Raw genomic sequence first — 21130 nt, forward strand, 5'->3', positions numbered from 1 at the left:
TAGAAAACGAACGTAGATGGATGGTGTACAAGGTCCTTGTCGGAGCCGCGAATGCGGGTTGTATAGTATGTTTTTTAGCCTATTTAGTTCGTGTACTCAAGTATACCTGCCATCTGGGATTTGCCTTCATTCACTCGGACTTGCCGTGATTCCATACAACTCTCGAAAATCCAAAAATGGATTTATGACTAGCTATATTTAGGCAATTGTTGGTGGGCCCAGAGCCTCTTGTAAGTTGGACTGCGCCCAAGTGAGATGGTACCTGCCAATGGAGGGCTGCCAAGTCGGAGGCTAACAACTCCATTGTGTGCATCCGTACACCGGGGACGCCATACACAAGGACAAGCAAGGAAGGGTGTTAGGGAGAAAGCTATAAACCTGTGCCGTTATGATTATTCCAGTTGAACCCCGCCGTAAAATTTAACGTTCCTTTTCGTGAGAGGGTGGATGTTGAACGGCATGGAAACGGCATCCATTCCACGTATGGCAAGAGTGTTTCTGCTTTTGGAAGGGATGTGTGCAGATTCTTTTGGTGGACGAGTCGAAGGGGCGCAGATTGAGTCAATGAATGTTTTGGAAAATCACGAACAGCAACTACAGCACACGGGGGAACACTGGCCTCAACATGCTGCCGGTGGGCATACAGATAGCTCGATTGTCGAGTCAGCAGTCGTCGACGAGTAGCAAAGCCTGGATAAAATTGGGCAGACCTCGAAGAAATCTAGACGAAAAAGTGAGTTTATACAGTAGACCCAAAACTAGAAGCCAAACTGAACCTTCCAGGAGGAGAGAAACTTGAAACCAGAAGTCCATCGAATCCCAAAGCTAGAAAGTACCTCGCCAAAATGACTCTAACCGAGCAATGTCGATCAATACGTACTGTCGACAATCTTGTCGCCCCATTACCAAACCATCTCCGCCGACAATCTTCCAATCCATTGCAGTGAACGCTGCCAACGCCACGAGTTTCCAGCAGTGGGCCAAGTGGGCCAAACGAGGGTCCTCTGTGGGTCCATCCCCTCTAGAAAACCCGAGTCGGGAGAATTTTGAAGCGTTCGTCACCACCGCTGAGGGGAAGAGGACAATAAGGCATGGGATGGACAATTGGCGTCATTTGCCTACACCGTGGCCGTCGGGGAGAGTTCGTGCTCCCGAGAGCGGGATGGGTTAACGACCTTGTGAGAGCTATGTCTCCGAGTAGTGCGGGTTAGTGGGACAAGTGGTCAATTGTCACGGGCATTCACTGCGGGAAGGTAGTGTGTCGTAGCACTTCAGCGGAGGCGGCTAGTGTGGACTCGGGAAGCCACTAGAGTTCACTGTTTCAGTCATATTGAGCTGGAGCGAGCGTAGCACGTACAGCTACGGGAAAGAAGCCAAATCGCAACACAATTCGACTTGACACGGTGTTCTTCCACCCTCCAGAAAACTTGTGCGCCGGGATCAATTGAGAGAAAAAGTCCTATTGCAAGATATGGGATGTTGGTGTACATGATAAAGGGCATAGGCAGCTCTGTCAGTGATAGTTAGCAAGGACAAGCAACCATCAAAGGGTAAACGTACCATAAGTGTCGTAAGAGAGTTCGTCACAAGATATTATCAACAGTAGTCCAAGCAATATACACAAAGTCGCAGAATTGTCCAAAAAAGAGGAAGACCGATAGTTGGCAATGGTGCACCAGCCGAAATCAGAGCACCTCCATGTCCCAATCTCCGACAAGCAGAGGATGCACCATAATAAATCAGCAACTAGGCTAGCTAGCAGCAGCCACAACACCATCAACACGTATCCGAGTGAGTATGAGAAGCCACCCATCTCCCAACGTCTCCGCCCCAATTAGGAGCGCAATGCCAAAATATATCCCCAAAGCCCACAGCAACGCCTCGCAGAACCTCCATCGCGCACGGGCATCCACAATAGAACGTTCAGTATAGAACGCGTATGGCAGGAGTACTTGTCTGTCATTTATCGGTGTCGGACCGAATTGGTAGTGTTGCTGTGGACCTGGGACTGGATTGGGGTGCTGTGGGACAGGTGAACGCGGACCTTGGGCAGTATTTGCTTGGAATTGTGAATTTGGATAGTGGTGAGTTCCGGGGGTGGCAGTGTGAGGCTGCTGTGGTGATGGTAATGGCGGACTACGCCCTCCGGGTGAGGACAAAGGCCTTTGAACCGCGTTCAACGCTCCGGTCGGAGTACTCGTGCTCGGCCCAACATAGAATTCGGTATAGGGCGGCGGTAGGTTGTTGGCTTTGTACGAATCACTGGGTTCAGGGCCCATTGGCGGTGCCACAGGGATACTGCTGGACATGATCACCCTTGCTTCCCTTCACGCAAGAAAGTGGGGTGACCGAGTCGGATCTAGAGCTGCTTCCTTCGGGAAGTATTTGATGCAGGGTATCGTCTCCTGAGCTTCTCTTCTAGTGTTCTGTGAGGAACCGGGGTAGTGGTTGGGGGGTGAACCTGGAAGTTGGGAACCTGCTCGATGTTGTAAGGGTGCAAGCTGAACTTCGCGCCTCGAGGCTGCTGTTCGCTGCCGGCAAATGCCGGTTTGATGTGCCCGTAGCCCCTATCTGACCACCCATGTTCAAGCTTCTGCCAGTGGTCTCTTCGTTGTAATACACCAGGAGAACCGTATGTTAGTAGGTAATGAAGCTCGAATAATACATTTCATACCGTCAGAGCGGTCTACACCAGTCTTGAAAGTTCAAGGTCTCTGGATGTGATTAAGAAGTACCCCTCACCTGTCATGATCACTGATCTCCCCTGTCCTAGTCGAGTAAGGCCCCATAATGTCGAACACACGATGAGTTCAATAGTTATCCATTCATAACCTTATGGCCCGCAGCTTCTAGTGACATCCCAGGGAATATGGTTGGCCGAAGACCGTATCTAAAAATTCAGCCTATAGAAATGAGATGGCGACATAGAGTTTACAGTTGGTTCGTGGGTTCCAACAAAAGGAAGAAAAGAATCGCGTTCATACAGTCCATCCAGATAATATGGGATCAACCAATCCAAAACCCACACTGTGAAAACGAAGAATACCGGAAGAACCATAGACAAAAAAATGAGGGTGCCGACATGGGGAAAGTGGGTACCCACGAGAACGGAGGAATGACCTTTTGGTTTTACAGCGGCGAGAGCGCAATTCCTAATTCGAAGAGCTTATTGGGTGGGGAGAACGTTCTTTATCCAAGCCTTGAGGTCGGCCAATTCCTCATCGTTTGCGCTGTGCGCGAGGCCTCTGTACATCTTGAACGCGAGGCCGTTGGGCGACGTCTGAGAAGAAGCGACAGGGGTCCCAATCTCCTTCTTGACAAATTCGGCAGAGTCTGATGCAAACTTGGGCTGCACCAGCGTATCATCACTTCCCTGACCCCAGAAAATGGGGATCGAAGGAGCATGCCTGGAAGCCATCTGTGAAAGACAGTTAATATAGTCGGCCAATCGCATACCGAATATTACTAACCGTTTTGAACTTGTTCCTCAAGGGCAACCAACCGCTGAGGACAACTAATCCACCAAGCTTTCGCTCGCTGGTAAGACCAGTTAGGAGGGACATGGTACCACCCTGGCTGAATCCGCCAAGGATGATACGGCTTGGGTCAAGGCCAGAGTTAACCTCCTCTGCGATGAGGGCATTGATGTCCGAAACAGACTCGAGCATGCCCTTTTCATCTTCGTCGGTATTGAAACCAAAGGAGTAGATATCGAACCTTTGAAAGACATCAGTCCCGGATAAAGGTATGGTGCATGGGGATACGTACCACGAGGGCATTTCAATACCCATGTTAGCAGTGACCGGGCGGATAGGACTGTAGGTAGGGGTTATCACGGGGCCAAGTCAGAGTTTGGAGGTTAATAGATAGACGTCGTCGAGGAATAGGGTTGAATAGAGTTTAGAGTGGGTGGTCAGTCGGCGAAGCTTATCCTCAAAGCGTGAGCCTACATACGAGTGAGGGAGGATCCATTTTATATGCGCAAACTGGGGGTCAGTGCGGAACATCGTCGCCACGGGCTCCCAACCATGGCCAGTGTCTCCGAGACCCTGTATTCAGGAACGAAATGACGAACAGAGCAAAAGGAATGGTTTAGTTTCCAAAACACGCAATGAAACTCTGAAGACATACATGTACGAAGATGACGGTCGCGGTGTGCTGGGAGAGAGCCGGAAGGGTTATGCGTCGAAGAGCAGGACGAACAGCGGCCATTGTATTGGTCTGAGCAAGAAAGACTAGAGCAAAGTATGCAGCGACTACGACAGCGACAGCGACGATTCCCGAGTGTCGAGCAATGATGGCCAGAAGGAGAGTTGCCACTGCTTGTCCGCGAGCCGAAATCGATCTATACCGCGTCGGCACGGTCGGCATCTCCCATTCCTCCCTCCGTTCCGCCAATCTCTCACCTCCTCATCGTTCCTTCCCCATTATTATCGCCCCCATGACTGAACACCAAGATCAGCCCCCAGACACCAATCCAGTCGCCAACAACGAACCGACCGAGATAAACGCCCAAACGCCACAACCCCCTCAACAGCCCCTCTCAAAAAACGCACTGAAGAAAGCTGCAAAACAAGAACGATGGCAGGCCGCAAAACTAGAACGTCGAGCGCGTGAGAAGGAAGCAAAGAAGCAAAAGAAAAAACTGTTGGCGGCGAAGCGTGCCGCAGGCGAGCTCGACGAGAACGATGAAGAACAGAAAAGAAGCGCGAAGAGGCGCAAGGTCGAATTCGGCGGGCGTGTTGTCGTCGACCTGGGGTTCGATGAGCTGATGAACGAAAAGGTCAGTATCACGTTTCTCGCTCTAGATCCCTGTGTATAATTGGTATAGAGCAATTTGACCGGTTCCCCCTGTTCCTGTATCTAGGAAATCAAATCTCTGACGTCCCAACTGGCCTACACCTATAGTGCCAACAGGAACGCAGATTTCCCCTTCTCTTTGCTCTTCACATCTCTCAATGGCCGTACCTATGAACGTCTGGAAAGCCTAGGCGACGCCAGCTACAAACGTTGGACCAAGTCTGAATGGTGGACAGACGGCTTCGAGCGCTTATGGGAGGGTCAACCTGCTGCGGGCTCTTCTGCTGTCCCTACTTCTACCGGCCATGACGACACTGAAGCTGGTCCCACGACTTCTGAATCTACGGTCCCCGTCGGTTCCCAACCTACAGCGGACGAAATCCGCCAGAAGGTCGTATACCTAACTGCCGACTGCGAGGAGGAACTTACCGAGCTCAAACCCGACGAGACCTATATCATCGGTGGTATCTGCGATCACAACCGCTACAAGGTCAGGGCTTCTGCTGCTTTCCACGACTGTCAACGGTACCCTAAAGCCATCCTCTGCAGAACCTCTGCCTGAACAAGGCGCAGAAGCACGGTGTGCGGACAGCAAAACTCCCCATCGGCCGTTATCTTTCCAACCTTCCCACCAGGAAGGTGCTCACCGTCAACCAATGCTTCGAAATCCTCCTGAAGTGGGTGGAGACTCGAGACTGGGAGGAGGCTCTCTACTCTGTCATCCCTAAACGTAAATTCCAGGCTGGCGAGAAGGGGAACGATGCCAAGGATTCCAAGGTGGTGGTTGTGGCTGCCGATGTCGAGGACGAGGCAATGACCGGCGAGGGGGATGTGAAGGCAGCAGTCGTTACAGGGGCACCTGCGGTGGCTGTCGAAGGGGAGGGAGGGGCAAGTGCAGAGGTAGACAATAAAGCCTGACTTCGCTACCTTACCCCAGCTTCTCAGAAGCCCTCATAGGACTAGAGGGCTGCTCGAGGGACAGAAGGAAGAAAAGGACTTAACGGCTGTGCTTTTATCTGTGCGAAAATGGTATGCCATGCCTACCACTCGCTTGATCGGGTTGGACGTCCCGACATTAGCTTGAAACAAGGAAAGGAGAAGGATGGGGTTATTGCGCAAGTTTCGTACCCATCGCAGGCCTTTCGAAACATCTCGAAATGTTCTTTCATGTCCTCCCCCAATCCTTACTGAATTCTGATTGCTACGTTTTGTTCCTATCTTTGGGGTCATCTCGATCCTTTCCCCAATCAGATTTTTCCTTACCACAGGATGTTCAAGTGGGTCCCAGAGCTCCAAAGTCAAACTTGCTGAGGTGAGGAGGAACTAGGTCCATTCATCGTCTGGACGAGGGACGACAGGGATTGCCTTGCAGCGGCGAGAGAGAAGCACACACAGAGAGTTGCTCTATCGCTCCACCGTGACCGTTTCGCATTTAAGCAGAATACGAATGCATAACGGATCCAAACAATGCTTCAAGTTCCTTTTGCCAAAACCGCCGGCACAGATTCAGGGTCCATGTCTTTCCGCCGGGAAGGCAAAGATGTGCCAATGTGACACTGGTGCCACAGGAAAGAACGGTTTTCGCGTGGGTACGTGCCCCAATTCGAGTTGCAACAACTGATCGATTCATTGAGCTGCGATGGTTCTTCGGAGCTTTAACGGTATTTCCGGTTGAATGCTTGAATCCATGCAGATGAAAAGAGGCAAAGGCGTTTTAGTGTAATAGTACGTCATAGTGGGCATCGAGCCACGGCCGGCGTTCCAAAAAACTGGCCGCGACGCTTGCTAGGGAGGACTAGTCGGGAGGCAGAACGGTTCATCCATAAGATGTCAGCTAAAGGACCTCTTTAAGGTTCACTTTTCCTGATCCACGCTCGAGCGGCTTCGGCTGAGAGTCCGCCTTTTTCCAGCCGATCTGACAGAGGGTTAATAGGGACGCCAACGGCAAGGAAGAAGCTGCCACTTACCATGTAGATGACCTGGAAAGTGGCTGGAATAGATCCATCTTCGTTCCCGTGCAGTTCTAGAAGGAGATAGTTACGACACCGACCACAAGCGAAATACCCCACGCGAGCTCACCCTTGTAAATGGCAGAAGCAGCGGCAAGCGTATCGCGGCCAACATGGGTACGTCTTTAAAGCTATCAGATATGCATTTCGTCAAGGTGCACCGTATTGTGCCTACCTTCCGATGACAGCGTTGCTTTCGCCCATATCCTGTAAGTCTTGTACCAGTTCCCACATACTGGGATAGGCAACTTGCACCTCATCGGTGTCCACAGTAAGAAGCGTGAAACCCGCTCGACCGAGGAGATTAGAGACGTCCCGCGTGTCTTTTCAGGGGAAATTATTAGTAAAAGAGGCCTACGATGCGGTGCCGTGGATTGGTTCTCGTACCTGTCATTGGTGAGACATGAGGAGAAATTCCACCCTCTCGCTCTACTTCGGCCAACTGTAACGCTGTTCTGAGTAATGTATATCAGCCAAGGAATACATTATTAAAGATGAGATATAATACCTAAGTTCGAATAGGGTTTCCCCGCCGAACATGGCACCCAAGAAAAGCCCGTCAGGTTTAAGAGATTGGTTAATCTGAACGAGAATTCCAGGGAGGTCATTTATCCATTGGAGGCTCAGACACGAGACAATAGCCTCTTGAGAGTCTTTAGGAAGATATTGGAGTAGGTTTTCTTCGTCGCCGTGGATTCGCTCGACCTCAACTGCGTTCACAGTATCAGCGAAGCGCCGGACGAATAGGGACCGAATGTGACATACCATCGAATTCTTCATCAGGGTCACGGTGAAGGGTGGCCTCTAAGAGTAAGATATATAAGTCACTAGTCGGTTTGAGGCGGCGGTGACATACTGCTTGAATCCAGCATTATAGCTTTCTTTGCTTTCTCTGGCCACAGCAGTCTCGAGAAGTGTCCTGGACCTGACCCAAGGTCTACGACTGTATTGAACTCGCGTTTGATATCCTTAACGATTGTTTCAGGTGATTGATTAAATATGGAATAATGGAGGAAACTCACCATGAACCTCTCCATCATCCTGACTGCAACTTCCTCGCGAACATAGTCAACAGTCCTGCTCCTCTCGCCACCCTCCCGCGTCGCCGCGCGGTCTCGCTGCATTCGCTTTGCATTTCGGTCAAATATTTGATATGGACCGACGGTGTATGGGTTCGGTGGTGGTGACGAGGACGATACAGAGGCCAGAGAGCGCACTCCGAACGCTGCCCTGCGCAACAGTTGGTGACGTACCGTAGAAAGAGGCATCTCGGGTGTGGGAAATGTCGATGGCGCGCCAGTCACGTTCTCGGCATTGTCCTGCAGTGTTTTGCCTCAGATTCAGAACGTCCACCAGCGCGGTCAATTCTGTTCCGCCAAGTGTTATCCACTGGCCCTGGGCCATCGTCTTCTCAAAAACATCTAGCTCGCCTGTCGGTCTCCGTTTCTGCAACCACAGTTTGAAGAGGCTTCACTGGGAACGCTGCTGCCGACGCGGAAGAGACTGAACTAGACGGCTCAGGAAGCAACGATTGGTGGCATCCTGATTGTCCAATGGCGAAACGAACACCAACGCAAGAAGAAATCGCGCTGTTGATCAAGCAAAAGGAGGCTGGAGAACAAGCAGAGTGCGTACTCTGGTCGGATAACTCGTCCATTCTGTTGACTTTGGTCGTGCAGACGTCTGTTACGGGAGTTGGGGTACGCTTTACAGTCTTTGGAAGGTTGCCAGTATGACTTATAGTCGTTTTATAAATAGAATCACTACCGACAATGCTCGAACGTCGTCTCCAAGTGGAATCTCGCAGTCGCCGTCGTTGCAGCCTGGCCATCCTGCTCCCCATGGCCAGCAGACAGCAATGGCTCAGGCTTCCGTAGTAGGTCGCGTTCTTCGTGTCCAGACGTACGTCAGCTAAGAAAGTACCATAGACGAACCAGGCAAGCGTTTTCACTCCACCGATGCGCGCCATGGTTCCACACTTTCACCAACACTCCGTCCAACCTAACGCTGTCCAAACCAATGTCAATTCGTCCTCGATTGCAGAAGCGTTCAAGAACAACGCACAGACTGCCCATATGAACAGGCTGAGGTTGATGCAACTGCAGAACCAGTGAGTCGCACGTTCAATATACGTCTAGACAGTTCCAAACGGCGGGTAGATCGCGTCAACTGGCCAGCTTGACACCGATGGGGAGCACGGCCTCAGTGCGCGCAGCGAATGACATTTTTGCCGGCCCTTCCCCGCCTCAGAATCGCCCTGCAAATGTGCCAGTCCATGCTCCGAGACCACAAACGACACCGAACGCAAATTTGTCAGTCCGCTCAATTGCAGAACATGTTGTTCGTGATTCCGTCCAAAGCGCTACAGCTCGACTAAATAGTCCAGGTACGGTCATCTGGTCGCGCTACGTTTGCTAGCTTTAATCGTTCTTTAGCAAGTGCAACAGTCCCCACACACCTTAGCCAGTCAACAGGGTCTTTGCATTATGAGCAGCTGGTACGTAGATTCCTTGTTTGTTCTGACCTGTTGAGTCAACGAAGGTTCAAGGCGCAGGCGAACTTCGGCGGCCCTCACGCGCACCAGAATCAACGTCCGCAATCTGCGGGTCCTGTCGACCTGCCTCAAACAATCCGTGTTCCTGAAGCATCGGCGCGACCAGCAACTGTCTCTACAAACCAACCAACTCTGTCTTCCAATGCCTTCGGACACCCAAATCAATCGACAGCGCCTCTACTGCCTCAAGCTGCGTCAAACCAACAGACCTCAGTACCAGCGGCAAATGCCACGACCCGATTACCCCTCCCATTCGCGTTCCAGAGGGCCTACTCGCGCACTGGCCCGACTACTGTGCCGTACGGCAGTGTTCTCACCTCTGGATCTCAACACGCACCGCAGCATCCCGGACCAAACCCTTCTGCGACCTTCACGCTGCGGTTCACAGGTCTTTCCAAGACCCCACCTTTACATTTACCCCGACTGAACGACTTTCAGCTAAACGACATGAAACGTCGAATTGCCGAATGGAAGCAAGGTCTGATCAATCGAAATATCAACGAAGCTTACTTTGACTTTTACGAAGCATTTGGCTACAATCGCGGTTGGAGAGTCTGCACAAATGTAAGCGGGACCTTCATCCAGGACGAAAATCAGACAGAGAGGATCCCGGTCGAGTCGCTATATCGCTCTTTGGAGAAGAATAAACTTCCTCCGGCTGTCGGAGCCTCCACTCATGTAGGGGCAGCACCCGTACAGTCGACCAGCACGCCCTCACCAAGCATGTCTACTACCAGTATATCCACCCGGTCGCCTCGAGAGGCGAATAAGAAGAGCCTTGCTAAGGACTTGCTTAACGCCCTCGGAAAACGCGCCCGCACGGGTGGGGAAAGTGTTTCGGCGCCTGCTGCAAAGCGAATGGCCACTGGGGTGAACGGGGAACCATCTACACCCTGCGATATACGGGCGATCTCTCCGACCCAGCATGGCGAATCGCCTCAACTGTTGTCTAAACCCTCGGGGGCCTCCATACCACCCACATCGGTCGACGACCTCCCACCACAGGAAGCACCCACGTCCCATGGGGATGTACTACCACAAGTGTTGCAAGCTATTCCCCCAACAGAACAGAAGGGTACTGCAGTTTTCCCAGAAAACAATGTACCTATCACGCTGTCGTCCTCCGCAACGTCACCCGTCAACCACTTTCCCAGTCCCGAAGTCCCGCCTATTGTCTCGCTACCCGAGCCCGACTCGACTCCACCTCCAGAATCACGCCCTTCAGCCCCAATGGTTCGCAGCACGCCCGTGGTCGCACCCTCTTCCCGCTCTTCGTCGCACAAGTCGCATAAGGACGATCCCTCAGCTCACTCTGTCGCCCACAGCACGCCACCTCCTCAGCCACCTCCGACGTCTGACGAAGAGGAACCCTTATTCTTGCCATCGACGTCTGCACCATCATCTCCCGTCACTACGCCATTTAGGGAACTCCCCGGCAATGATGACGGAGGTGTGCAACTGGCCTCCAAACGGAAGCCACGGGGAGGTGGCAAGAGTCAGGTGTATGTGCTGATACCGCCAGCCCCATCGCATATTCGGCGAGATGTAAAAGCGTTGAGGAAGCAAGCAAAGAGGCGCGCTGAGAAGGGCAAGGGGAGGGAGGTCGTGGCCATTATTGATATCGTCGAATCAGACGCAGAGGATGACGAACTGAGTATGGCTCTTCTTCTTTCTTCGTTGCCATTGCTAACAACTTGACAGGTGACGAAGGCTACGACTACTCGTACGATGCCCAAGGCAATCGGATAGAGGGTAAGTGGCCAGACATCACCTGCGACAAAACATCATATCCATTTTGGTGCATCTAGATCAAGCAGACCGAGATTTGCTGAAGGTTGCGTCAACCCGGCTCCAAGCCATTCCTTGCGGATGGGATAGTTGTGAAGTAGTCATGAACTCAGTTGCAAGCCTTTTGGAACATCTTGAACGCCATCATAGACCACCAAACTTGACGAAGGTATCTGATACTGAATGGATCACATTTTGGTGACCTGACCTCGATACTTCTAGGGACAAACATTCCCATGCCATTGGACTCGTTGTGGCAGACAGTGCAAGAAAGGCGATCGACACTTGCTAAAACACGCGTTCGACCATCTGGTCTGTCCTATCGAAGGTTTGTTTATTATCCGATTTCGCCTATCTCAGCTGCCCCTAACTTAGGCTGTAGGGTGTGATGAGAGCTTTCGGACCGTAAGGGCCCTGCAACGACATTGCGACTGTGACCACGGGAAGGACGATAGCTTTAAGCGTCGTTGGAATCCCACACAGCCGAATGATGCCCGTCTTAAAGAATTAGAGCCTCCACCGTGCCCTGGGATCCTTCCCGCATATCGGGTAGAGCCTTTGATTGTTCGACCCGCACCGATTCCGGAGGAAGAGCATCGATGGAGGGCACCAGAGGTTCGTCGTGATATCAATTTATTTTTGTGGTTACTTTTAACTCTGTTACCTATGCAGGTGAAACGGATTATCACTGGGTTGGAGAAGCCTCGGCAACACAAGACACGGAGCATCAGAGTTCGCGTTGAGCATCAAGATGACGATTCTGTTCAAGTGCCGGTCTATCGCTACGAATATCTTACAGACTATCCCAAGCGATATGGGTACCCGCAGTCAGAACCTGCCGAAGGCTTCAAGTTCGATCCACTTCCTACGGAGGAGGTCTTGGAGGACATCAGACACGGTTTGGTCATCTTGGATAACCGTCCTGAATCACCTCGTCCTCCTCCGTCAACAGGTTCGAGCTTGGACCGAGAGATGTCCCCGGAGATTCCACCCCCTCTTCCCTTTAGGGCAGTGAATGCAGGTACTGCTGCCAGTGGGAATGGAGGCGAGCATCAAGAGGCAAGAGAACTAACAAGCGCCAGTGATGATGAAAGCGCTGTGGCTTTCTTACTGTCCACTCCATAGCCCTTCCTTGGTCCTTCCTCGATTGTGCACTAGCATTCTATAGGACTTGTCATGTATCTCCTGTTTAGCTATAGTATCATGATTTGGTTTGCCATTCCGAGTCACAGCACGATTCTTTTCCTGTCTTGATGAATGGTGGAAGTTTCCCGATGGATGGAGGGCGGTTGATGTCAGTTGGGCGGCGTCGACGTTTGAATGAGAACAAGGCAGGCGGCCTTTGACGTTCTCGTCTTCGTCTTCGCTTCTTCCTCCCAGCAAGATGTGTTACAGGTGATTGAAAGGCGCTGGGTGCAATTTGGCAGCGATCTTCTTCCCCCGTTGGATAAAAATTGCGTGTATTGCCTACGAACCCCCGCAGTGGGAACCCCGGATCGCATGGACTGATGGTTTCCTAGACATTCAGAAGGTCCAAAAATACCCAGCAATTCGCTACTGATTTTTGGCCCTTGCGCGAGAAGCGACTTGTGCAAGGGGCGGATTGGTTTCATAGGATGAACCAAGGGAACGGCTATCGTCGAGAGTCAGGAGCATCAAATGAAGGTCAGGGTAAAAGGGAAGAAGCGTCAGTTTCCTCCGGTTTTACATACTTTTCCAAGTCTATTAAAAGTTCGGAAGATTTGGCAGGTTTATGATACTTTTTTTTTTTGAATACGGATGAATGTCGCCATGTTGGGCTGCTGGCGGGTTTTGATCTTATGACCACTGCAGGCGACCCTGCGAACTTCGTACCCTTTTGTCTTGAGTTCCATCACTGTCCATTCTCTGTTGTGGCCGACGTCGACCACCATGTCCGGGCTCGCTGAATCCAACGGTGAGCAACCCAGTTTTGCTGTCGACGAAGGCGCTGACCGTTGCTCTAGAGCCTGCTTACATCTCGTCGCACTCGGCAGACGTTATCCTGTCGGATATCCGCCCATTTAAGCTCAAACCAGATGCTCTCCGCTGCATCAACGCTCTTCTCGACGAGTTCCTCCACAATGTCCTCCATGCCTCTGGCTCTCTATCGACGGACAGACTCAGGGCGGCTTTGCTTGGGCTTCTCCCTACATCTCTAGGAAAGGAGGCTTTGCTGGAGGCTGAAGTGGAACTCAGGGCGTATTGGGAACGGACGGCCCCTGCAGGCATCATTCCACCCCTGGAAGACGACACGGCGACGTTCCATTTACCGTGGGCCTACGAGGTGCGTAGTGTGCGGCTCTCTTCGACTCCTCGATACCGATAACGCGTATATGTAATAGCTCCTTCGCAACAAATGCGAAGCATACTCGACCTTGAACGAAGCGGACGAAGACCCCCTGGCCGAAACTCGAATCAACGACAAATTCAGTCGCTCAGGGGCTTCACCACCGAAAGTCCTGCTCGTCGCACCGGCGGCGCTCTACTTAACTGCTATCTTGGAGTGAGTCCTAGTCACCGTGCATGTCTGTCAGCCTCTGACGTTTCGTGCCCCGCAGAGCTGTGTGCGAGTGAGTACAGCCTGTTGCGGCGCGTCCATCAGCGGAACTAACCCTATTCATAGGCACATCCTTTCGAACGTGGGTCGCGTCGCCGCTCGGGATAGCAGTAGGACAAGCGCAACCACGAATGATCTCTTCACGGCTCTATGTGAGGATGCCTCGGTGTACGGTTACTTCAGGACGATGAAAGGTGGGTACCCTTCTCCTGCGCTTCTTGACCGCATGCTAAAACTCCGGGCTTCTGATGATAGTGTATGATCAAATTGAGCAGCTCACAAAGGCACCTAAATCGCGACGAAGTAAGTCTTTCACACGGAATGAGAAGAACCCGAGTCCTCCAACTTCCAACAAAGCTCCTTCAATCGCTCATAAGCGCTCTGGTTCTGTGTCGCGGCAATCCTCCGACGCATCCTCCATGAACGGCGGCTCCGCTCCACCCCCAAGATCATCATTTGACAAGGCCCGAGCCCTCAGAATGTTTACAAATGGCAAAACTTCACTCGAAAAGGAAGAAAGTCATTCTGGGCATAAAAAGTCGGCATCATTGGTCAGTGATGGAGGTAAAAACGGATCTCTTCTCGAAAGCGACATCCCCTCAGCAGAGGTAGGTTTGAGTCTATGCCATTTAGAGTGTATCTTCTAATTGGATTCTCTTGCTTAGGATGCGGTAATGGCAGCAGAGTTCGACGACTTAATGCGCTCCTCCGCGACGATGAAGATGTCGCTCACTCCTGACCGGCTGAAGACGATGGAGGTATGCCTTCTATTCGCTGATATCAGCTTAGTCATCGACTAAGAAATGCAAATGAACTGTTCCTATCAGGTTTACAAACAAGAAAAGCAACAGCGTGGAACCCGTCGCCCTGCTCCCCTTGCTTTCAAGCCAGAACCAGAGCCTGTCCAACCTCCTTCCCGCACCCCCAGTTCGAGGCCTTCCCTTCGACACGTCGATTCGATCATAGAAGACGAAGAAGAGAATACCTCCCCGAAACAACCGGCCCAGATTACCCGCACTCGTCAAGCCAGCGTGGCGTCTACACCAGCAGCTCCGTTCCCTGCACCTAATGGTGTCAGGACGCGGTCTATTTCGACTTCTGGCGCTGTCGTAAATCAGCAGTCTAGGAAGTTGGTGCGCTCACCACCGGGAGCCGTGCCGTCGGCGTTCCCTTCGAAAGCTTCGACCCTCACCACCAGTACCTCTGCCTCCAACCTCAATACAGCATACAACAGATCTGCACCAATTCACAAGCCAGCCAACGGCATGCCAGCGCGTACGCGCGTCAGACAAAGGAACAGAGAATCGTTAGACCTCGACGATGTGATGGGCGGGTCTGATGACGAGACCATCCCAGAACACAGCCTGCAAGCTCGAGCGCCAACCTCACCAAAGCGGACACCCAAAGTGTCATCCACGACGCGGGAACTGATCGACTTCCTGGCGGAAGGGCCGCCAGACTCTCGACCTCCCGGTCCCGTGTCGCGAGAGGGTAGGCAGCTGGCCGACTTCCTGGCCGAAGGCCCGCCCAACTATGGAGGCAGTGTCGTTTCATTGGAAAATAAGCCTAAAACTGGTCGACTCCAGCGCATGATCTCCAAGCTGAATATTGGAGAGAAGGGCAAAGTCCCTGACAGTCCGGCCAAAACACAAACGAGATCGTCCACCAGTGGCTTCAGTGGGCAGGTTTCACCTCCCCCCAACCCCCTCGCTTCGCTGGCGAATCGTCCCATCCCCCCTCGACCTCCTCGACCTCCCCAACCCATTTCACCTCCATCGTCACCGTCACAGGTCTCCTTGTCGCAGTCACAGGAGAACTCGATGAAACCTCCCTCGCGCAAACCTTCGGGGTCCATTTCACAAGAGAATCGTCCCATTGGCGAAAAGATTTCCTCCGCTCCACCACCTGTTGCGACGACAACATACACTGCGCCACAACCCCTCAAGGATGTTTCGTCACCCTCAAGGTCGAATGCCACGCATATCAACGGAAGTGGCCCTGCCGTTCCGAGGTCCGATTATACCAAAGAGGCGCCGGCTCCCGATACCCATGTCGCACCCAAGCCAGCACCCACGATCCATCGCAAACCTGCCCCCCCTGTCTCCTCGATTTCCAATCCCGCTTCATCTTCTCTTCCGCCGCAAGTTGAGGCAAAAACTCAGGGACCGTCCATCTCTGAGAATGATGCTCGTGACATGCACCGACTTATTTCGAATGCGACGACTATTGACGAGTGTCGCTTGATTGTGGATATGTTCCTCACGCGTGCTGGAATTTCCAGGGCGGCGGATGCCAAGCCAGCGGACACAGAGGCACCGTACCCATCACCTCCACCGTCCATGAGCAAATGCCCACAAGCCGCAGCCACAGGTTCGACGATAAGCGACAGGTCTGTTGAGAATAGCGTCGTCGACTTACTTCTCGGTAGCTCTAACCAGAGCGGGGCTTCCACGCCGCCCACCAGGCCTCCTCGACGCCACCCTCGCCCATCCAAACCTGAACCTGTTCCCTCACATAATGTCAACGGACATCCCCACGCCAATCTCGCCCACGTTCACCACGAAAGATCGATACCCATTGCCACTTGGAAGAGCCCCGCGGAATTCCCCACACATGCAACCGGTTCCGCCCTAGTGGCTTAATCTTAAGTATATTCTCTCTGTCATTCGTTTGTAATGCCCTTCGTCTTCGTTGGAGGATACCGTGCTCTCTTGCTTCTTACTTTCAGCTGTTTTATAATTGCGCTACAGTTCTCGCGTTTTTTTGCCGTATCATTATATCTATGCAGGTTTTCTTCCCTTCGATTCTCTTCGGCCCAGACATGTAACGTGTTGTACAAATCCTGTGGATTACCCTTTTGCTCAGTGCCTAATTTCTGGAAATTATACTTTTGATGGATGGAGAATACAGTCTACTTACGAACAACAATTAAGTAACAAATGAACAAGATAGTGATAGGACGAAAGAGGTATGCTCAAAGGCGGTGAGCTTTTTTTACTTGACCTCCAGTGAAACCGCAATTCCCATGGAAGCCAACTCTGCGCAAAGGTAGCGGAATACATAAGGGACGGCGACAACATCAAGATCGCCACCTTTAGAAGCACTGTTGAGTACGTGTTCTGATGAGATGGCGACCGTGACATCGGCCTGAGGTCGTTGCAGGTGCTGGCCAGTCTGGATCGCGCGTCGTTCGCGTTCTTCCTCTTCCTCGGCTGCAGCACGGCAGATTCGACAATACTCTCCGCCTGGACCTGTGGGCTTAAGCCGTTGTCCTGGTCCAGAAACCATCTCTCCAAGAGACACATCTTCGTATCCCAATGAAATCAAGCTGCCGCAGGTTCGACACACCCATGCTGTCGAATAGTCGGAGCAGTTCATCAGTCTGTCTTGCAAGAGGAATGACGTTCCGTGGGCGATAAGCGCGTCTCGCTCCATCTCTCCGAATCGAATACCACCAGCACGTTTTCGACCCTGTTGAAATGACGAGATGTCAAGGAAGGACAGGTGAGTCAGTACGACGTCCATCTATCATAACACACAACGACTAAGAAGCGACTTGGAACTTGCCTTGACAGGTTGGCGTGTCACCGGGTCAACGGGTCCAGTGGTTCGCACCTGGAACTTATCTAACACCATGTGTCGAAGACGCTGGTAGTAGACGACGCCAAAGTAGATGTCGGCTGCGAATTCCTGGCCTGTTATGCCTGAGTACATCGGCTCATTGCCATAGTAGTTGTAGCCCGCTGCCAGGAGTTGCTTTCCAAAGTAGTCAATGGCAGTGTCTTCCTCGGTGAACCTTGGAGATAGTCAGACCAAAACAACATCCAAAGTTATAGTGATGACATACTTGAAAGGTGTAGCATCTTGAGCAAGACCATGCATTGCGCCAGCCTTTCCAGCCATACTCTCCACCAACATACCAATCGTCATTCGACTAGGGAAAGCGTGCGGGTTGATAATAACATCAGGCTGAATTCCACTCTCACTGAACGGCATATCAATTGCAGGCCACTTTTGCGAACAAACACCCTTTTGTCCATGTCGAGAAGAGAACTTGTCTCCGATGACGGGAGCACGAGGGATGCGAAGGGTGACATGAACTTTCTGGAGCTCTGAATCGCCTGCATCACTTCCTGTAGAATGGGTAAGAATCTACGAAGGGTAAGGCCTGATAAGATTGGATAGAACGTACCCAGTAACCGAACTTGGTCGACATAGGCAGTTTCATCACCCTTGTACTTGACGAATCTGGTGCGACCAGTGGTATCGTCGATGTAAGCTGCAAGTGGATCTCCGGGCTTCACCCTCACACCAGGGAAGGGCAGCCCATCTTTATCGACAAACTCGGCACACGGATGAGCGTTGTCACCCGTAAGTCTGATATCACCAGCAATGCCGAAATGAAGCGTTGGTGTAGAAGAAGACTTGGAGGCACCCCGGACCTCTTTCAAATCGATGATTTGGGATTTGTAGATGGTGCCGTAGGTGAAACCTCGCTCGTGAGCGGATTTATTGAGGATCATGGCGTCTTCCATGTCGTAGCCAGTGTAGGAGATGACAGCGACGACAGCGTTGGTACCGTTGGGGAAGGCGTCCATGCCGTATGTGTTGTGGAGGGATGGTCGGACGATTGGCGACTGACCCGTTTGGAGACGATAGAGCTTGTTGTCCGTTCGATGTTGAATGGCCGTTGCTGGTGTTCCCATCGTCTGCTTACCCATCTGTGGATGAAGGTGAGCATCAGTCAATTTTGAGTGGTGGCCAGCCAATCACAAACCTGGCACTGGTAAATGTTACGAGGAGACTGAATGCAATCAGTTAGAGAAGATTGTAATGATCGACAAGGAAAGTGATACGGACCTGGTTGAAATCGGAGAAAGGTGTCATGTTGGCGAGAATGGAGAGGAAGTTGGTGGGGTCGTGTTCGACGTGTGTTGATACGCCTTCTTCGATTTCCTCAGGAGTACAGGCGATGTTCATATACACCTGCTCGAAGGAGCCGATCTGGTCATCCTTCCCATTCGCAAGGTATTTGACCGGTCGCATGAACCGAGCCTTCGTCGAGAACAAGAACAAGCCGGGATATTGGCCGCCATGGGATTCTGGTACAAAACCAATCTCAAGATCCAAAGGAACCTCGTACTTCCCTTCCGTCTTCCATATCCTGAGGTTGGTTGCGAGCTGGGCAGCAACGACTGGTCTGGCCCAACCAATGACGCGACCATCGAGTTGCACGCAGAGGTTCTTCCTGCCGTCTATTGAAGTAGCAAAGGACTGCGTCATCCCATGAGCGGCCAAAAGGTTGGGGATATGTGCGACTGTTAGGGGAGAGGTGATGATGCGACATGTTCTTGACAAATGGTTAAGCAATCCACAAGGAGAGCCGTCAGGCGTATGTACTGGGCAGAGGAATCCTATGGAGACAGCGTCAAGCTATGTTGAAGACCGTACGATGTAAAACTTACCCCAAGCTTCTGGTAACAGCTTACGGACGGTGGTGGTTTTCAATTCTGCGAAAAAGGCACCACGGTGGATACACCGGAAATGGCTAATGTACCGTTGCCAATTGAGCTTCTCGGCTACAATCGTGAAACCAGACGCTTGCTGAAGGTCAAGTCCTGTTGGAGAGACCAAGTTTCCTGTGGCCAAAAAGTTGGACATTTTGGAGCCAATGTCGAAGTTCACCTTGGTCAAAACCTTGGCGAAATATTTCTCTGCCAAACGTGAGGATTGGGTTAGGCAACAAAATGAGGTAGACTTACTGTCGTGGAAATCGACGTTAGCGCCGGTTCTAACGTCCATAGCAATGGTGGCCCGGATAGCGTTCAATATTTCCTCCATTCGCTCCTTGATGATCATGCCATACAGCGAACCGGGAAGGAGTACTTCTTGGTGTTGAGGGGAATCGGGGTTATCCGCGCAACACTCGCCAGAAATCAATGAATACATCTTGCGAAGCATATACCTGAGGAACGGTTGATAAGCACAGACTGTCTGGAGGTTCAAACACTTACAGCAGCATTCGGAATTTGTCTCGAGGTGTCTCGAGGTGCACAAGGACAAGTTTCTGGATCAACCAAGCTCCAATTGCAGCATTCGTCCAGTCCTCGGGAAGGTTGAGAACAACGCGGAACTTGTCTCCCAAGTACTCCAAACATTGCTCGCCGGTGTGCATAGTGTACATCTTGAAACTTCGCAGAAGCAACTCCACTCTGTCGGTGAGGAAGGTATTGTCATAGTCCTGCATTACGACGCCCTCGAAAATTTCTTTGTCGGAGGCGTTAACCAAGGCCTTGAGGATGAGCATGATAGGGATAACGTATTCCTGCTTTCTCCAGGTGAATCGGAACATTGCGCTGCCGTTCGCAAGGTAATGGAGCGTATTTGTAACGCTAGTTTGGTCGGGTCGCACGCATCGAATTTGGACGGCGTATTGGGTGTACGAAGGGCCTCGGTTTGAGAAGGATGGTCGGATGAGGGAAATGACATGGTTTCGGCGAGGAAGAATGAGGTATCGAATCAGACGTTCGTTACCGTTGATCACAAAGTATCCACCGAACTCTTCAGGTTCTTCATGACGCTGCACGAGTTCTGCAGATGATAGTGTTCGCAAATTACATCGGACTGACTTTAGGACGGGTCAGGATACGGGTGTTAAAACGGATGTACAGTACGTACCCGAACCATGATTGGTATTAGACCACAGTCCTTTGGCATTTCATGTTTTTGACCTGAAGGATCTGTCCAGCAGAGTTTTACGGTCATCCGTCCACGATAAGATGTTAGGCGTTCGCGAGCCTGATATCATTTAGCGAGCGAGTTTCCCTGAGTGATCAAGACACTCACTTCGCTAGGGAATACTCTCCTCTCCCGCGCAGTCCTGTCCCTGTCCGAGACCATAGGCCTGGCGATAGTAACCTGTTCGATCCATACTGCAAGCCAATTAGCTGTGAACGGGATCAAAATGAATTCTAAACGCACTCCGCATCCTGTTTCCCCAGCTCTCCGGGTCTGCTCCTCGCCCATCGAATGCGACACGCTCTCCAATATCCTTCAGGGCCAACGACAACAGACCTCTGCCGTCACCGTCGCCCGAAGGCAGCCCAGAGTCGTCGAAGAGTGCATTGAAAGACTCGATGTGCGGGGCGACGAACTCGTTCAGGATTTTGTAGGTTGAGCCGTTCTTTGGTGGATTCTTGAAGGCATTTTCGCGAGAAAGTGTGTCGAAAGTCGGTTTCCTGCGCGATGCAGCAGAGTCGTCGGGCATCGTTCGCTGTTCTGATATTTCCTTCAACTTTGAGCAAAAACTTGAAATATCTGAGAGGCACGTGCACGCCAAGCGCCCATTCAACTTGTGGGAAAAACAGCATCGGAGTTGGAAAACCAAACAGGGCAGGCATT

General features: G+C 51.8%; 8 protein-coding genes across 8 annotated transcripts; 3 read left to right on the forward strand and 5 right to left on the reverse strand.

Annotated features, from left to right (window-relative positions):
- Nucleotides 1-663: 663 nt before the first annotated feature.
- On the reverse strand, nucleotides 664-2309 carry CC1G_01397 (hypothetical protein; the record flags this gene model as incomplete). Its single annotated transcript, XM_001837433.2, has 5 exons — nucleotides 664-721; nucleotides 881-1067; nucleotides 1358-1510; nucleotides 1561-1823; nucleotides 1873-2309. 5 exons carry the CDS (start codon nucleotides 2307-2309, stop codon nucleotides 664-666), a joined length of 1098 nt encoding a protein of 365 aa, XP_001837485.2.
- A 50-nt stretch (nucleotides 2310-2359) lies between these two features.
- On the reverse strand, nucleotides 2360-2789 carry CC1G_01398 (hypothetical protein; the record flags this gene model as incomplete). The annotated part of the gene is made up of 2 exons (XM_001837434.1): nucleotides 2360-2606; nucleotides 2743-2789. 2 exons carry the CDS (start codon nucleotides 2787-2789, stop codon nucleotides 2360-2362), a joined length of 294 nt encoding a protein of 97 aa, XP_001837486.1.
- Nucleotides 2790-3166: 377 nt separating this feature from the next.
- On the reverse strand, nucleotides 3167-4299 carry CC1G_01399 (lysophospholipase I; the record flags this gene model as incomplete). Its single annotated transcript, XM_001837435.2, has 5 exons — nucleotides 4132-4299; nucleotides 3955-4049; nucleotides 3769-3816; nucleotides 3471-3717; nucleotides 3167-3418 (listed from the first exon to the last, which is right to left on the reverse strand). The coding sequence occupies exons 1-5, from the start codon at nucleotides 4210-4212 to the stop codon at nucleotides 3167-3169; spliced, it is 723 nt and encodes a 240-aa protein (XP_001837487.1). The 5' UTR covers nucleotides 4213-4299.
- On the forward strand, nucleotides 4298-5718 carry CC1G_01400 (tRNA (guanine-N(1)-)-methyltransferase; the record flags this gene model as incomplete). Its single annotated transcript, XM_001837436.2, has 3 exons — nucleotides 4298-4783; nucleotides 4868-5290; nucleotides 5350-5718. The coding sequence occupies 3 exons, from the start codon at nucleotides 4298-4300 to the stop codon at nucleotides 5716-5718; spliced, it is 1278 nt and encodes a 425-aa protein (XP_001837488.2).
- A 777-nt stretch (nucleotides 5719-6495) lies between these two features.
- Nucleotides 6496-8077, reverse strand: CC1G_01401 (hypothetical protein; the record flags this gene model as incomplete). The annotated part of the gene is made up of 9 exons (XM_001837437.2): nucleotides 6496-6715; nucleotides 6768-6823; nucleotides 6880-6932; nucleotides 6985-7132; nucleotides 7197-7264; nucleotides 7318-7519; nucleotides 7575-7613; nucleotides 7666-7777; nucleotides 7832-8077. The coding sequence occupies 9 exons, from the start codon at nucleotides 8075-8077 to the stop codon at nucleotides 6635-6637; spliced, it is 1005 nt and encodes a 334-aa protein (XP_001837489.1). The 3' UTR covers nucleotides 6496-6634.
- A 285-nt stretch (nucleotides 8078-8362) lies between these two features.
- Nucleotides 8363-12276, forward strand: CC1G_01402 (hypothetical protein; the record flags this gene model as incomplete). The annotated part of the gene is made up of 10 exons (XM_001837438.2): nucleotides 8363-8436; nucleotides 8489-8509; nucleotides 8568-8685; nucleotides 8738-8919; nucleotides 9351-11017; nucleotides 11065-11115; nucleotides 11172-11320; nucleotides 11374-11479; nucleotides 11534-11766; nucleotides 11824-12276. 10 exons carry the CDS (start codon nucleotides 8363-8365, stop codon nucleotides 12274-12276), a joined length of 3054 nt encoding a protein of 1017 aa, XP_001837490.2.
- Nucleotides 12277-13062: 786 nt separating this feature from the next.
- On the forward strand, nucleotides 13063-16371 carry CC1G_14683 (hypothetical protein; the record flags this gene model as incomplete). The annotated part of the gene is made up of 8 exons (XM_002911208.1): nucleotides 13063-13087; nucleotides 13137-13456; nucleotides 13515-13675; nucleotides 13731-13742; nucleotides 13796-13923; nucleotides 13985-14337; nucleotides 14395-14487; nucleotides 14557-16371. The coding sequence occupies 8 exons, from the start codon at nucleotides 13063-13065 to the stop codon at nucleotides 16369-16371; spliced, it is 2907 nt and encodes a 968-aa protein (XP_002911254.1).
- Nucleotides 16372-16723: 352 nt separating this feature from the next.
- Nucleotides 16724-20996, reverse strand: CC1G_01405 (DNA-directed RNA polymerase I polypeptide 2; the record flags this gene model as incomplete). Its single annotated transcript, XM_001837441.2, has 12 exons — nucleotides 16724-17200; nucleotides 17345-17525; nucleotides 17577-17862; nucleotides 17922-18450; nucleotides 18507-18533; nucleotides 18590-19143; nucleotides 19195-19443; nucleotides 19492-19694; nucleotides 19744-20357; nucleotides 20408-20527; nucleotides 20576-20661; nucleotides 20711-20996. The coding sequence occupies 12 exons, from the start codon at nucleotides 20994-20996 to the stop codon at nucleotides 16724-16726; spliced, it is 3612 nt and encodes a 1203-aa protein (XP_001837493.2).
- Nucleotides 20997-21130: the final 134 nt, after the last annotated feature.

The sequence above is a fragment of the Coprinopsis cinerea genome, assembly GCF_000182895.1.
Source record: "Coprinopsis cinerea okayama7#130 chromosome 5 map unlocalized cont3.5, whole genome shotgun sequence".
In the NCBI taxonomy this organism is placed as follows: Eukaryota; Fungi; Basidiomycota; class Agaricomycetes; order Agaricales; family Psathyrellaceae; genus Coprinopsis; species Coprinopsis cinerea.